Below are 14080 nucleotides of genomic sequence, written 5' to 3'. Positions count from 1 at the left end.
ACATGGTCAGACCTGGGCAGGAGCTGGCAGATCACCCCCTGCCAACTAAATAAATCACCAACTAGACTCTATACTTCATTTATGAACTGCAGCCTTTCTAGAACCAAATGATTAAGCGTGGCGACAGATCTTTCTTCAGACTAGGCGATGGAAAACGCCTTTCATGTGGAAGGTTCTTCATGTGAGAGATTGAAGAGCAGGAACTAGTACTTGGTAGACCTCTCTAAGCCTCCGACTACGGGCGTGCAGAATCCATTTCAAAGCTAATATTCAAAGTTCTCCTTTTGAACATCAGAATTAGGGATGAGCAATCGACTTCGGATGGAAATCCAAAGTCGATTTGCATAAAACTTTGTTGCGCCTCCGTACAGTATTAGAATTGTATTGGCTCCGTTGAGCCGAAGTTATTACTCATGAAGTCTCACAAGACTTCGCATAATAACTTCAGAATTGATTTATACTGTTAAAAAGCCATTTCCCCGAACTCGGGTTTCCATTCCAAGTGGTACCCTTGGAACCGAACGTTTTTTTTTTTTTGCGTTCCGTATACGGTCTGGATACGAACCATTAATTGTAATGGTTCCGCAAAAAAAAAAAAGTAATGTACTCCGTATGCATTCCCGTTTCCATATTCCGTTCAAAGATTAGAACATGTCCTAATTATGGCCCCGCAAATCACGTTCCGTTGGCTCCATTCAAGTCAATGGGGTCCCGCAAAAAAAAACAACACTACGGAATGTACTCCGTATGTCTTCCGTATCCGTTCCGTTTTTGCGGAACCATCTATTGAAAATTTTTTGCCCAGCCCAATTTTTTCTAAGTAATAAATGTATACTGTATGCTCCATATGGAAAAAACGGAACCGGAAACACTACTGAAAAGAAAAGAAAAACAGATCCTGGAAAAACGGCCCGCAAAACACTGAAAAAAGGCTCGATCACAGGACCATGGCATTTTTTTGCGGTCTGCAAATTGCGGATCCACAAAACACGGATGGCGCCCGTGTGCCTTACGCAATTTGCGGAACGGAACAGGAGGTCTATTATAGAAATGCCTATTCTTGTCCGCCAAAACTGGCAAGATAGGACAGGAATTTTTGCGGGGCCATGGAACAGAGGAACGGATGCGGAGTGCTGTCCGCATCTTTTGCTGAACAATTGAAATGAATGGTTCCGTATACGGACCGTATGCGGAACGCAAAATACGTTCGTGTGAACGAGCCCAAAGACATACGGTCGTGTGAACGAGCCCTAATACTGTACGGAGCGCTCAGTCCGTACAGTATTGAAACAACGTTTTATGCAAATCCACTTCGGATGTTTCATCCGAAGTCGATTCGCTCATCTCTAATCAGAATCACTACAGTAGTGTCCTACGGATCAATCATCCGCAATTGGGAGTTGTCCTGCCTCTGTAAGATGTTATGGGGGCACTGCGGCAGGTGAAAAAGGGGCATAGGAGAGAAAATGCTGCCCAATAATTGTGTGACTATTCTATGTGGGCGACATCTATATGATGAGACTGATCAGCAACCAATCAGAGCTCAGCTGTCATTTCTTAAACTGCTCTGGATAGGGAACTTAGATTGTGAGCCCCATTGGGGACAGCTTGATGCTAATGTCTGTAAAGCGCTGCGGAATATGTCAGCGCTATAGAAGTGCATAAATAATAATAATAATTTTGTAAGCGGTCATCTTTACAGCAATTTGCTGGCAGTCGTTTTGCATTTAGTGTCTTGAATGTCTTTTTGTTGTTCCGGAGTTTCTTTTTTGTAGTTGTTAATGCAGATCAGATTCAGAACCATGTTAGGGCTCTTTCACACTTGCGTTCTTTTCTTCCGGCATAGAGTTCCGTCGTCGGGGCTCTATGCCGGAAGAATCCTGATCAGTTTTATCCTAATGCATTCTGAATGGAGTGAAATCCGTTCAGGATGCATCAGGATGTCTTCAGTTCCTGACCAGAACGTTTTTTGGCCGGAGAAAATACTGCAGCATGCTGCGCTTTTTGCTCCGGCCAAAAATCCTGAACACTTGCCGCAAGGCCGGATCCGGAATTAATGCCCATTGAAAGGCATTAATCCGGATCCGGCCTTAAGCTAAACGTCGTTTCGGCGCATTACCGGATTTGACGTTTAGCTTTTTCTGAATGGTTACCATGGCTGCAAGGACGCTAAAGTCCTGGTTGCCATGGTAAAGTGTAGTGGGGAGCGGGGGAGCAGTATACTTACCGTCCGTGCAGCTCCCGGGGCGCTTCAGAGTGAGTCAGGGCGCCCCCACGCGCATGGATGACGTGTCGCATGGATCACGTCATCCATGCGCGTGGGGCACCCTGAAGTCATTCTGGAGCGCCCCGGGAGCCGCACGGACGGTAAGTATACTGCTCCCCCGCTACTACTATGGCAACCAGGACTTTAATAGCGTCCTGGCTGCCATAGTAACACTGAATGCATTTTGTAGACGGATCCGTCTTCAAATGCTTTCAGTTCACTTGCGGTGTTACGGATCCGGCGGGCACCTCCGGCAAATGGAGTACACGACGGATCCGGACAACGCAAGTGTGAAAGAGGCCTTAACTATCACATTATACGGTTTAGGCCTCCTGCACACGACCGCTTTTTCAGTGTTTTGCGGTCCATTTTTCACGGATCCGTTGTTCCGTTTTTTGTTTCCGTTGTGTTTCCGTTTCTGTTCCTTTTTTCCGTTCCGTTTTTCCGTATGGCATATACAGTATACAGTAATTACATAGATAAAATTGGCCTGGTCATAACATTTTCAATTGATGGTTCCACAAAAAACGGAACGGAAATGGAAGACATACGGATGCATTTCCGTATGTGTTCCGTTTTTTTGCAGACCCATTGACTTGAATGGAGCCACGGAACGTGATTTGCGGGCAATAATAGGACATGTTCTATCTTTAAACGGAACGGAAAAACGGAAATACGGAAACGAAATGCATACGGAGTACATTTCGTTTTGTTTGCGGAACCAAAAACGGCCAGTAAACGGAAAAAAAAAACGGTCATGTGCAGGAGGCCTTAGAAATAGAAAGACTCTTCTGCTGGAAAATTTCAATGTGTTTCTCACTAAGGCTCCATTCACACGTCCGCAAAATGGGTCCGCATCCTTTCCGCAATTTTGCGGAATGGGTGCTGACCCATTCATTCTCTATGGGGACGGAATGGATGCGGACAGCACACAGTGTGCTGTTTGCTGCCGCAATTGCGGAGCGCGGCCCCGATTTTGGGTCGCAGCTCCGCAAAAAGATAGAGCATGTCCTATTCTTGTCCGCAGCTTGCGGACAAGAATAGGCATTTCTATGGGGGTGCCGGGCTGGTGTGTTGCGGACCCGCAATTTGCGGGTCCGCAACACACCACGGACGTGTGAATGCAGCCTTAGCCTTGATTTCCCAGCTTTTGGCCTCCTGCACACGACCGTTTTCCCCCCCATTTACTGGCCGTTTTTTGCGTTCCATATACGGTCCGTATACGGAACCATTCATTTCAATGGTTCTGCAAAAAACTCCGTATGCATTCTGTTTCCATATTTCCGTTTTTCCGTTCCGTTTAAAGATAGAACATGTCCTATTATTGCCCGCAAATCACGTTCCGTGGCTCCATTCAAGTCAATGGGTCCGCAAAAAAATGGAACACATACGGAAATGCTTTCGTATGTCTTCCGTTTCCGTTCTGTTTTTTTGCGGAACCATCAATTGAAAATGTTATGCCCAGCCCAATTTTATCTATGTAATTACTGTATACTGTATATGCCATACGGAAAAACGGAATGGAAAAACGGAACAGAAACGGAAACACAACGGAAACAGTAACTGAACAACGGATCCATGAAAAACGGACCGCAAAACACTGAAAAAGCCATATGGTCGTGTGCAGGAGGCCTTTAAGAAAGGACATCGGAGAGATTTTGAATAGGACTCCAGATCAGAAACCCCAAACTAATTTGAGACTTGAAGCCAGACCCCATAAAACAGACTAGACCCCTTAAACTGATACAGTCCCCCAGACACTCTAAATTAGTACAGACCCCAGACCAGGCCCAGTAAAGTAATAAAGATGCCCTTCAAGAGCCTCTAAACTTATACATAGCCAAGACCAGTCCCCCTAAGGTAATAAAAAAACAGATGCCCCAGACAAATATAGACCCAGACCATACATCATAAATAAATGCAGACACCAGACCCTCCAAGTAATTACAGCCCCCAGACCTTACCCTTTAAATAAGTACAGGCCCCAAACCACACCCTTATATAAATACACATCCCAGACTCCCTATATATATATATATATATATATATATATATATATGTATATATATATATATATATATATATATATACAGTACAGACCAAAAGTTTGGACACACCTTCTCATTCAAAGAGTTTTCTTTATTTTCATGACTATGAAGGCATCAAAACTATGAATTAAAACATGTGGAATTATATACATAACAAACAATTGTGAAACAACTGAAAATATGTCATATTCTAGGTTCTTCAAAGTAGCCACCTTTTGCTTTGATTACTGCTTTGCACACTCTTGGTATTCTCTTGATGAGCTTCAAGAGGTAGTCCCCTGAAATGGTTTTCACTTCACAGGTGTGCCCTGTCAGGTTTAATAAGTGGGATTTCTTGCCTTATAAATGGGGTTGGGACCATCAGTTGCGTTGAGGAGAAGTCAGGTGGATACACAGCTGATAGTCCTACTGAATAGACTGTTAGAATTTGTATTATGGCAAGAAAAAAGCAGCTAAGTAAAGAAAAAACGAGTGGCCATCATTACTTTAAGAAATGAAGGTCAGTCAGTCAGCCGAAAAATTGGGAAAACTTTGAAAGTAAGGGCTATTTGACCATGAAGGAGAGTGATGGGGTGCTGCGCCAGATGACCTGGCCTCCACAGTCACCGGACCTGAACCCAATCAAGATGATTTGGGGTGAGCTGGACCGCAGAGTGAAGGCAAAAGGGCCAACAAGTGCTAAGCATCTCTGGGAACTCCTTCAAGACTGTTGGAAGACCATTTCAGGGGACTACCTCTTGAAGCTCATCAAGAGAATGCCAAGAGTGTGCAAAGCAGTGATCAAAGCAAAAGGTGGCTGCTTTGAAGAACCTAGAATATGACATATTTTCAGTTGTTTCACACTTGTTTGTTATGTATATAATTCCACATGTGTTAATTCATAGTTTTTGATGCCTTCATAGTCATGAAAATAAAGAAAACTCTTTGAATGAGAAGGTGTGTCCAAACTTTTGGTCTGTACTGTATATATATATGGGATCATTTATCAGACTGGTGTAAAGTAGAACTGGCTTAGTTGCCCATAGCAACCAATCAGATTCCACCTTTCATTTTTGACAGCTCCTTTGGAAAATGAAAGGTGGAATCTGATTGGTTTCTAGGGGCAATAAAGGGTACATTCACATCACCGTTTAGTTTTCCGTTCTTCTGATCTGCCAGAAGAAGAGAGAGAGAAAAAAAAAATGGATCCGGTAAAAAAAAAAAGGACCCTGTTGCATCAGTTGTCATACTTTTAATCCATTTCAGTCCGAGATCCATTTTTTAGATGGGAAAAAAAGTACTGCGTGTAGGACTTTTTTCCTGCCTAAAAAAACGGATCTCAGACAGAAATGACTCAAACGGATGACAAATGATGCAACAGGATCCTTTTTTTTTTTTTTTACAGGATCCTGTTTTTTTTCTCTAACAGATAGTTAAAAAGGAAATTTGTAATAGAAATGTAGGGAGGGCACTCGGCAATTAGTCACAAAGAATCATTGAAACAGTACAATTTATTTATCACCTCTGAGGAAGGAGTAAGGCAACACTCCGAAACGCGTTTGGTGCTCAATTTATGGACTTGCATAGTGGGATTATAATCATAATCTACAGCTCTTGGAACAGGATCAAAAACCAACAGATTATAAAGACCTGAAAGACACAGCACCTGGAGAGGAACGCCCACAGGATCGAGGAACAGGCAAGCACTTAATCTTGCTGCAACCAAACAAGGTCCATTGAATGTGAATGTGCGTGACTCGATAATTACAGTGCCTGGGTCAACTATTAAATCTGTGTATGAACAATACGAACATGTGGTACGAAAATTTTAGTTCGACACTCTATAAAGATTCGACTTATGTTACATTATCGATCAACAGAAGGCCGCAAATAGGCCATACCACGTGGGACGCTGAACTCAGATCCAATACGTCACAGTGGAAAATTCCATATACACTCTAGTGCTGGCTACGAATAAGTTAAGTAAAAGTTTGTGATTATTTATTCATCGAATATTTTTTCCTCTTATCGATTGATGCCATTCGAAAACGTGGGACGCCACTGGTTTTAATCGAGAGAGTGCAAGTTGACTATAAAACCGAAAAATTGATTTAAAAAAAAAACATTATTGCATATACAATATCTATATTATTTTAATCCTTTGTGATATTGGACATTTTATTGGATATTTTATTGAAAGTTTAGTCTCCATTTTATGTACTATATTGTATAACATTGCCTTTTATAGTGTGTAGTAGAGTATTCATATATTATAGTTGCTTTTTGTATGCTTTTATTGCTATAGAGGTGATAAATAAATTGCACTGTTTCAACTTTCATGATTCTTTGTGACTCTAATTGCCGAGTGCCCTCCTACATTTCTATTACAAATTTCCTTCTTGATTTGGGTGCATCAATTGCAGTAGGTGCACCGTACCATTCCTAGAGCAGGGTGAGCCGCCCAATTGAGATTTTTTGCAGATAGTTAAAAAGCACTGGCATTTTTTGAAGGAAGATAAACTGATAGGCTCATTGATCCCGATTATACCACAGATTGAATATAACAAGGCCCCCAATTTAGGCTTAAAGGTAGCCCCAACAATAAAAAGGAAGAAAACCAACAAACCCACGATACAGACAATGTTGGATATAAAAGGCTTTTATAGATGCGGCACCTGTATCAATTGTCGATCAACAAATTTCCAGCGGAAGACACACGAAATAGTATCCCCGATTAACCAACTTAGATATAAAATAAAAGAATACCTCACTTGTAGTACTACGAGTGTTATTTATATAATAAGCTGCCCATGCAACAAAATGTATGTGGGAAGGACAAAACGAACATTTAAGAAAAGGATTGCAGAGCACCTTAACAATATTAGGAAAGGCCACATGGATCACCCACTCTCAAAACACTTTAAGGAACAACATGACCAACAAACAAACTTAAGCTTTGCAGCGATAGAGAAGGTTGAAACAGACTGGAGAGGAGGGAACCATGTGGAAAAAATGTCCAGAATAGAATCGAGATGGATTTTTGAACTGGACACCCTTATACCACACGGCTTAAATGCCGAATTAGAAATTTTTGGATTTCTGTAAAAGATGAATGCTCTGGGGTGGGTGCCTCCCACAGATGCATGGTCGGATGGTATATTAGCTACGTACGTCCGACCACGCCTCGGTGGAAGGCACCCACTCTTATTCAACCACAACCTCACATCCATCCAACCTGACAAGTTTCTCCTTTTAGATTATCTACCTCGTTTTATCTACTATTATATATGTATAAATAAACTAAAGTGTAGTGATTTTCACTTCTTAAGGCCTCATGCACACGACCGTTGTGTGCATCCGTGGCCGTTGTGCCGTTTTCCGTTTTTTTTCGCGGACCCATTAACTTTCAATGGGTCCGTGGAAAAATCGGAAAATGCACCGTTTTGCAGCCGAGACCGTGATCCGTGTATCCTGTCCGTCAAAAAAATATGACCTGTCCTATTTTTTTGACGGACAACGGTTCACGGACCCATTCAAGTCAATGGGTCCGTGAAAGAACACGCATGCATAAAAGCACTGGTAAGTGACATGTCATTAAGCAATGCGCCGCACAGACCTGTCACTTACCAGTAGGGGGAGCTCCCGGCCGGACGCAGACATCGCAGCTCGCAGGTAAGTATAATGCTTCTACAAATTGCTAAGTAACCATGGCAACCGGGACTGCAGTAGCGTCCTGGTTGCCATGGTTACCGATCGGGCCCACTGGCCACCAATGAGTTAACTACAGGGGAGGGAGGGGGGGCCCACTGGCCACCAACGAGTTAACTACAGGGGAGGGAGGGGGGCCCACTTGCCACCAATGAGTTAACTACAGGGGAGGGAGGGGGGGCCCACTGGCCACCAACGAGTTAACTACAGGGGAGGGAGGGGGGCCCACTGGCCACCAATGAGTTAACTACAGGGGGGGGGCCGGCCGCACTGGCCACCAATGTGTTAACTACAGGGGGGGGGGCTTCCCCCTGCTGCCTGGCAGCACCTGCCAGGCAGCAGGGGGCAGTCATGTACACAGTTCTTTTAGTATATTCTAACCTGAAGCGTCCCCATCACCATGGGAACGCCTCTGTGTTAGAATATACTGTCGGATTTGAGTTTCGCGATGTAATTCAAATCCGACGGTATATTCTAACATAGAGACGTTCCCATGGTGATGGGGACGCTTCAAGTTAAAATATACCATCGGATTGGAGAAAACTCAGATCCTATGGTATATTAACTCCTGACTTTACATTGAAAGTCAATGGGGGACGGATCCGTTTGCAATTGCACCATATTGTGTCAACGTCAAACGGATCCGTCCCCATTGACTTGCATTGTAATTCAGGACGGATCCGTTTGGCTCCGCACGGCCAGACGGACACCAAAACGACTTTTTTTTCATGTCCGTGGATCCTCCAAAAATCAAGGAAGACCCACGGACGAAAAAACGGTCACGGAAAAACGGAACCCGTTTTTGCGGACCGCAAAAAAATACGGTCGTGTGCATGAGGCCTAAGTAGTAATTTTTATATTCATTTATATATTTTAACCTTAGTGAATTTTAATTTCATATAATTGTGAATAATGACATAAAGAAAGCAAATAACACCAAATACTTCACCCAAAAGATTAAGGTTGAAATTTCAGCAGCTTTTCCGAAAAAAACGCATCAGTAAATAAAAACCGCATGAAAACCGCATCATTACCGCACTTGCGTTTTTTTCAAAAATAGTAAGATTTTTGATGTAGTATATCTATGGAAGAAACAGAAGTGCCATTTTCTGATAAATTTTATTTTAATTCCATTTTTTAGTGATTTTATTGATTATACCACATTGTTATAATCCAGACCAGATCTTGGACACTGTTAAACTTGAATCCTAGTCCAGGACTGGCTTTTGGGATATCTGGAACCAATTAGGAAAGAGGATATAAAAAGGTGGTTTAGTGGGAGCCAGGTCACCACTGAGGAAAAAGTCAGTACCCTTTGGGACTTCGAAACGCGTCTGGTAGGAATCTGGACCCCACATTACCACCATTCTGGCGTACGCAAGGACATCTATAATTCTACCTCCTTTTTGATAACCTCTCAAGTGACTGACTCGTACTACATAAGAACTTATGCTTGAAAACTTCCTGGAATGATACAGTTCCACTCTCAATCTAATCGAAGTTAATGAGAAGCCGAACATGTGGGACGCTGAAAGAACGGCGATCAAACAAACGAAAAAGCCGCATTCAGAGGTTGGAGGTAAGGGAATAAGGCAGCTCGATAACAGGTGGGACGCCACCCAGAGCTAATAACTCCCGAATTTCTACAATTCGATAAACTTAAGAACTGTGACATAAGAATAATATGACTTTTTCATCAAATCGAATTAAGATCTTATAACTAAATTGAAAGTCTATCATTGCGTTATAGCATCAAGAATCAACGATTATTATTCTAACTGAAGAATTGGTGACTATCAAAAATTTCAGAAAATTATCGATAAACAGCTTATGTAGTGCCAAATTATCGATAACTAATCTTTCTGTGGATAATTAAATCAGAAATTTAGAAAGCACCTATAAGCTGTCTGATATTCATATTTATACCTCGAGTGACTTTTTATCTTACCGTCATTTGTGATGTTTTCTCCGTTTGTTATTTAATTTCTGTACAATTTACGTATTTTGTATGACATTTTAACTTTTTAACATTTGAGAACTGTACTAGTAGAAATAATAAAATAATTTGTTTTGAGCAGTCCTCCAGATATTGAGTGCCATATCTTCCTTTTTACAGTTTTTTTTCTCTCTCTCTTCTTTTGGCAGATCAGAAGAATGGAAAGCTAAATGGTGATGTGAACTCACCCTAAGGCCTCTTTCACACGAGCGTGTCCGGATAAGGTCTGGATGCGTTGCGGCAAACCAGCGCGAGTAGGTACGCAATTAGGCCCCTTTCACACGAGCGAGTATTCCGCGCGGATGCGATGCGGGAGGTGAACGCATTGCACCCGCACTGAATACTGACCCATTCATTTCTATGGGGCTGTGCACACGAGCGGTGATTTTCACGCATCACTTTTGCGTTGCGTGAAAATCGCAGCATGCTCCTCTTTGTGCGTTTTTCACGTAACGCAGGCCCCATAGAAATGAATGGGGTTGCGTGAAAATCGAAAGCATCCGCAAGCAAGTGCGGATGCGGTGCGATTTTCACGCACGGTTGCTAGGAGACGATCGGGATGGAGACCCGAACCTTATTATTTTCCCTTATAACATGGTTATAAGGGAAAATAATAGCATTCTGAATACAGAATGCATAGTAAAACATCGCTGGAGGGGGTTAAAAAAAATAAAAAATCATTTAACTCACCTTAATCCACTTGCTCGCGATGCCGGGCATCTCCGTCTGACTCTTTTACTGTATAGGACCTGTGGAGAGCATTAACTATAGTTTAAGGACCTGGGATGACGTCACTCCGGTCATCACATGGTACGTCACATGATCTTTTACCATGGTGATTCACCATGGTAAAAGATCATGTGACGTACCATGTGATGACCAGAGTGACGTCATCCCAGGTCCTTAAACTATAGTTAATGCTCTCCACAGGTCCTATACAGTAAAAGAGTCAGACAGAGATGCCCGGCATCGCGAGCAAGTGGATTAAGGTGAGTTAAATGATTTTTTTTTTTTTTTAACCCCCTCCAGCGATGTTTTACTATGCATTCTGTATTCAGAATGCTATTATTTTCCCTTATAACCATGTTATAAGGGAAAATAATACTATTTACAGAACACCGATCCCAAGCCCGAACTTCTGTGAAGAAGTTCGGTTTTGGGTACCAAACACGCGCGATTTTTCTCACGCGAGTGCAAAACGCATTACAATGTTTTGCACTCGCGCGGAAAAATCGCGGGTGTTCCCGCAACGCACCCGCACATTTTTCCGCAACGCCCGTGTGAAAGAGGCCTTACAGTCAGTTTTTACTGCGATTGCGTTCCGTTGTTCAGTTTTTATCGCGCGGGTGCAATGCGTTTTGCACGCGCGTGATAAAAAACTGACTGTGGTACCCAGACCCGAACTTTTTCACAGAAGTTCAGGTTTGGGTTCAAGGTTGTGTAGATTGTATTATTTCCCCTTATAACAGGGCTGGCCAACCTGCGGCTCTCCAGCTGTTGTAAAACTACAATTCCCACCATGCCATGCTGTAGACGGATAGCTGTAGGCTGTCTGGGCATGCTGGGAGTTGTAGTTTTGCAACAGCTGGAGAGCCTCAGGTTGGCCAGCCCTGCCTTATAACATGGTTATAAGGGAAAATAATAGCATTCTGAATACAGAATGCATAGTTCAATAGGGCTGGAGGGGTTAAAAAATAATAAAAAATAATTTAACTCCACTTGTTCGTGCAGCCGGCATCTCTTCTGCCTTCATCTGTGAGAAATAGGACCTTTGATGACGTCACTGCGTTCATCACATGGTCCATCACATGATCCATCACCACGGTGATGGATCATGTGATGGACCATGTGATGAGCGTACCTTCACAGACTTATTTGCATGCGGATTAAAAGTGTTTTTCTCCACAACGATGCTAGCAAGGAACTAACGGTAAGCACAGTTTTAATAGGGGGGATGCCGTGGACATAACACTGTTATTAGGTTAATAGGGTGAATCTGCGTGAAAGACAGATCCCAGACTAGACATGCAGATACTCACCTCCAACATTTCCTCCAGTCTTTTTTCACTCCTAGGTGCCGCCAAAGACAATGTCCAAGCATTAGAACTAGCGCTAATCATATGTGAAAGTAGTCGCAGACATTTTTCTGATGTCCTTAAACTTTTGATAATATTTTATTTACAAAAAAAGTGTCAGAAATCCCACCACCGAGTCATTGTGAGTGCTCTGCTGTAAATTGCTAAGACATTTTGTGATATGCACCAGGCTGAGTCATTTTCCAAGAAAAATGTCCCACCAACAGGGCTGTGATTTCAGGTGCGGTCGTATAGAGACTTCTGCCACGGAGGAATTATGCAAAACTTGGTGGTTTTGAGAGAATCTCTGCAAAGCATTCTAAGCGTTCTTCACCGTTGACTTCCCTCCCTGCGCAGATCCCTGTTCCCCTGTACGGTGCTTCAGTGGGAGCAGCGCTGCAGTTACCAGCTCCTTCCACTACACCAAGCATGTCAAACTCAAAGGCTAACATGGGCCAAAAAAACAAAATTTAAGTTTATGTGGGCCGCATAAAAAAAAAAAAAAAAAATCGTACATTTTCATAGAACAACATTGTTGTTTCATGACTGCTGTTATGGGGGATCTGTGGATGGCACTGTTATGGGGGATCTGTGGATGGCACTGTTATGGGGGATCTGTGGATGGTACTGTTATGGGGGATCTGTGGATGGCACTGTTATGGGGGATCTGTGGATGGTGCTGTTATGGGGGATCTGTGGATGGTGCTGTTATGGGGGATCTGTGGATGGCACTGTTATGGGGGATCTGTGGATGGCACTGTTATGGGGGATCTGTGGATGGCACTGTTATGGGGGATCTGTGGATGGCACTGTTATGGGGGATCTGTGGATGGTGCTGTTATGGGGGATCTGTGGATGGTGCTGTTATGGGGGATCTGTGGATGGCACTGTTATGGGGGATCTGTGGATGGCACTGTTATGGGGGATCTGTGGATGGCGCTGTTATGGGGGATCTGTGGATGGTGCTGTTATGGGGGATCTGTGGATGGCACTGTTATGGGGGATCTATGGATGGCGCTGTTATGGGGGATCTGTGGATGGCACTGTTATGGGGATCTGTGGATGGCACTGTTATGGGGATCTGTGGATGGCACTGTTATGGGGGATCTGTGGATGGCACTGTTATGGGGATCTGTGGATGGTACTGCTATGGGGTGGGATATCTGTGGATGGCATTGTTATGGGGTGGGGGATCTGTGGATGGCATTGTTATGGGGTGGGGGATCTGTGGATGGTGCTGTTATGGGGGATCTGTGGATGGCATTGTTATGAGGTGGGGGATCTGTGGATGGAACTGTTATGGGGTGGGATATCTGTGGATGGTACTGCTATGGGGTGGGATATCTGTGGATGGCATTGTTATGAGGTGGGGGGATCTGTGGATGGAACTGTTATGGGGTGGGATATCTGTGGATGGTACTGCTATGGGGTGGGATATCTGTGGATGGCATTGTTATGAGGTGGGGGGATCTGTGGATGGAACTGTTATGGGGGGGATCTGTGGATGACACTGCTATATGTCATCCACAGATCCCCCTCATAACAGTGTCCCCCAATACACCGGCCCTCTGCTCACCGAAGTATTTATAAACGTGAATCCTTATCCTGTTATTAAGTTGAACTAACGCTGCGCTCTCCCATGTTCCCATGTTCCCCTGTATCCCCACAGCACTTACGAACACGCTTCCATAGCAGGCAGATCGGACGGCACCAGTAACGTCACTCACTGACGTTGCGCGTCTGCTCCGCCTGCTTCATTCATAAAGGGGGCGGAGCAGGCGCTCGACGTCAGTGAGTGACGTTACTGCTGCCGTCCGCTCTGCCTGCTATTGAAGCTTAAGTAAGTGCTATGGGGATACAGGGGAACATGGGAACATGGGAGAGGGCAGCTTAATAACAGGATAAGGATTCACGTTTATAAATACTTTGGTGAGCGGCGGGGCCCGGTGTAAGAGTACAGTGACTGCACCGGGCCCCGCCCCTAGTTACGGACTCCAGCCCCTCCTCT

At 43.8% G+C, this 14080-nt stretch overlaps 1 protein-coding gene across 1 annotated transcript in view; it reads right to left on the bottom strand.

The window, feature by feature from the left end:
• Positions 1-14080, bottom strand: part of DNER (delta/notch like EGF repeat containing) — a 289215-nt gene that overhangs the window by 112250 nt on the left and 162885 nt on the right. Inside the window, exon 3 of the mRNA XM_040431006.1 lies at positions 8320-8329. Coding sequence (XP_040286940.1) covers positions 8320-8329 — 10 coding nt within the window. The remainder of the gene's footprint in view (positions 1-8319; positions 8330-14080) is intronic.

Source organism: Bufo bufo, chromosome 4, assembly GCF_905171765.1.
Source record: "Bufo bufo chromosome 4, aBufBuf1.1, whole genome shotgun sequence".
NCBI classification, from domain to species: Eukaryota; Metazoa; Chordata; class Amphibia; order Anura; family Bufonidae; genus Bufo; species Bufo bufo.
This window is presented reverse-complemented; position numbering and strand designations above follow the sequence as displayed.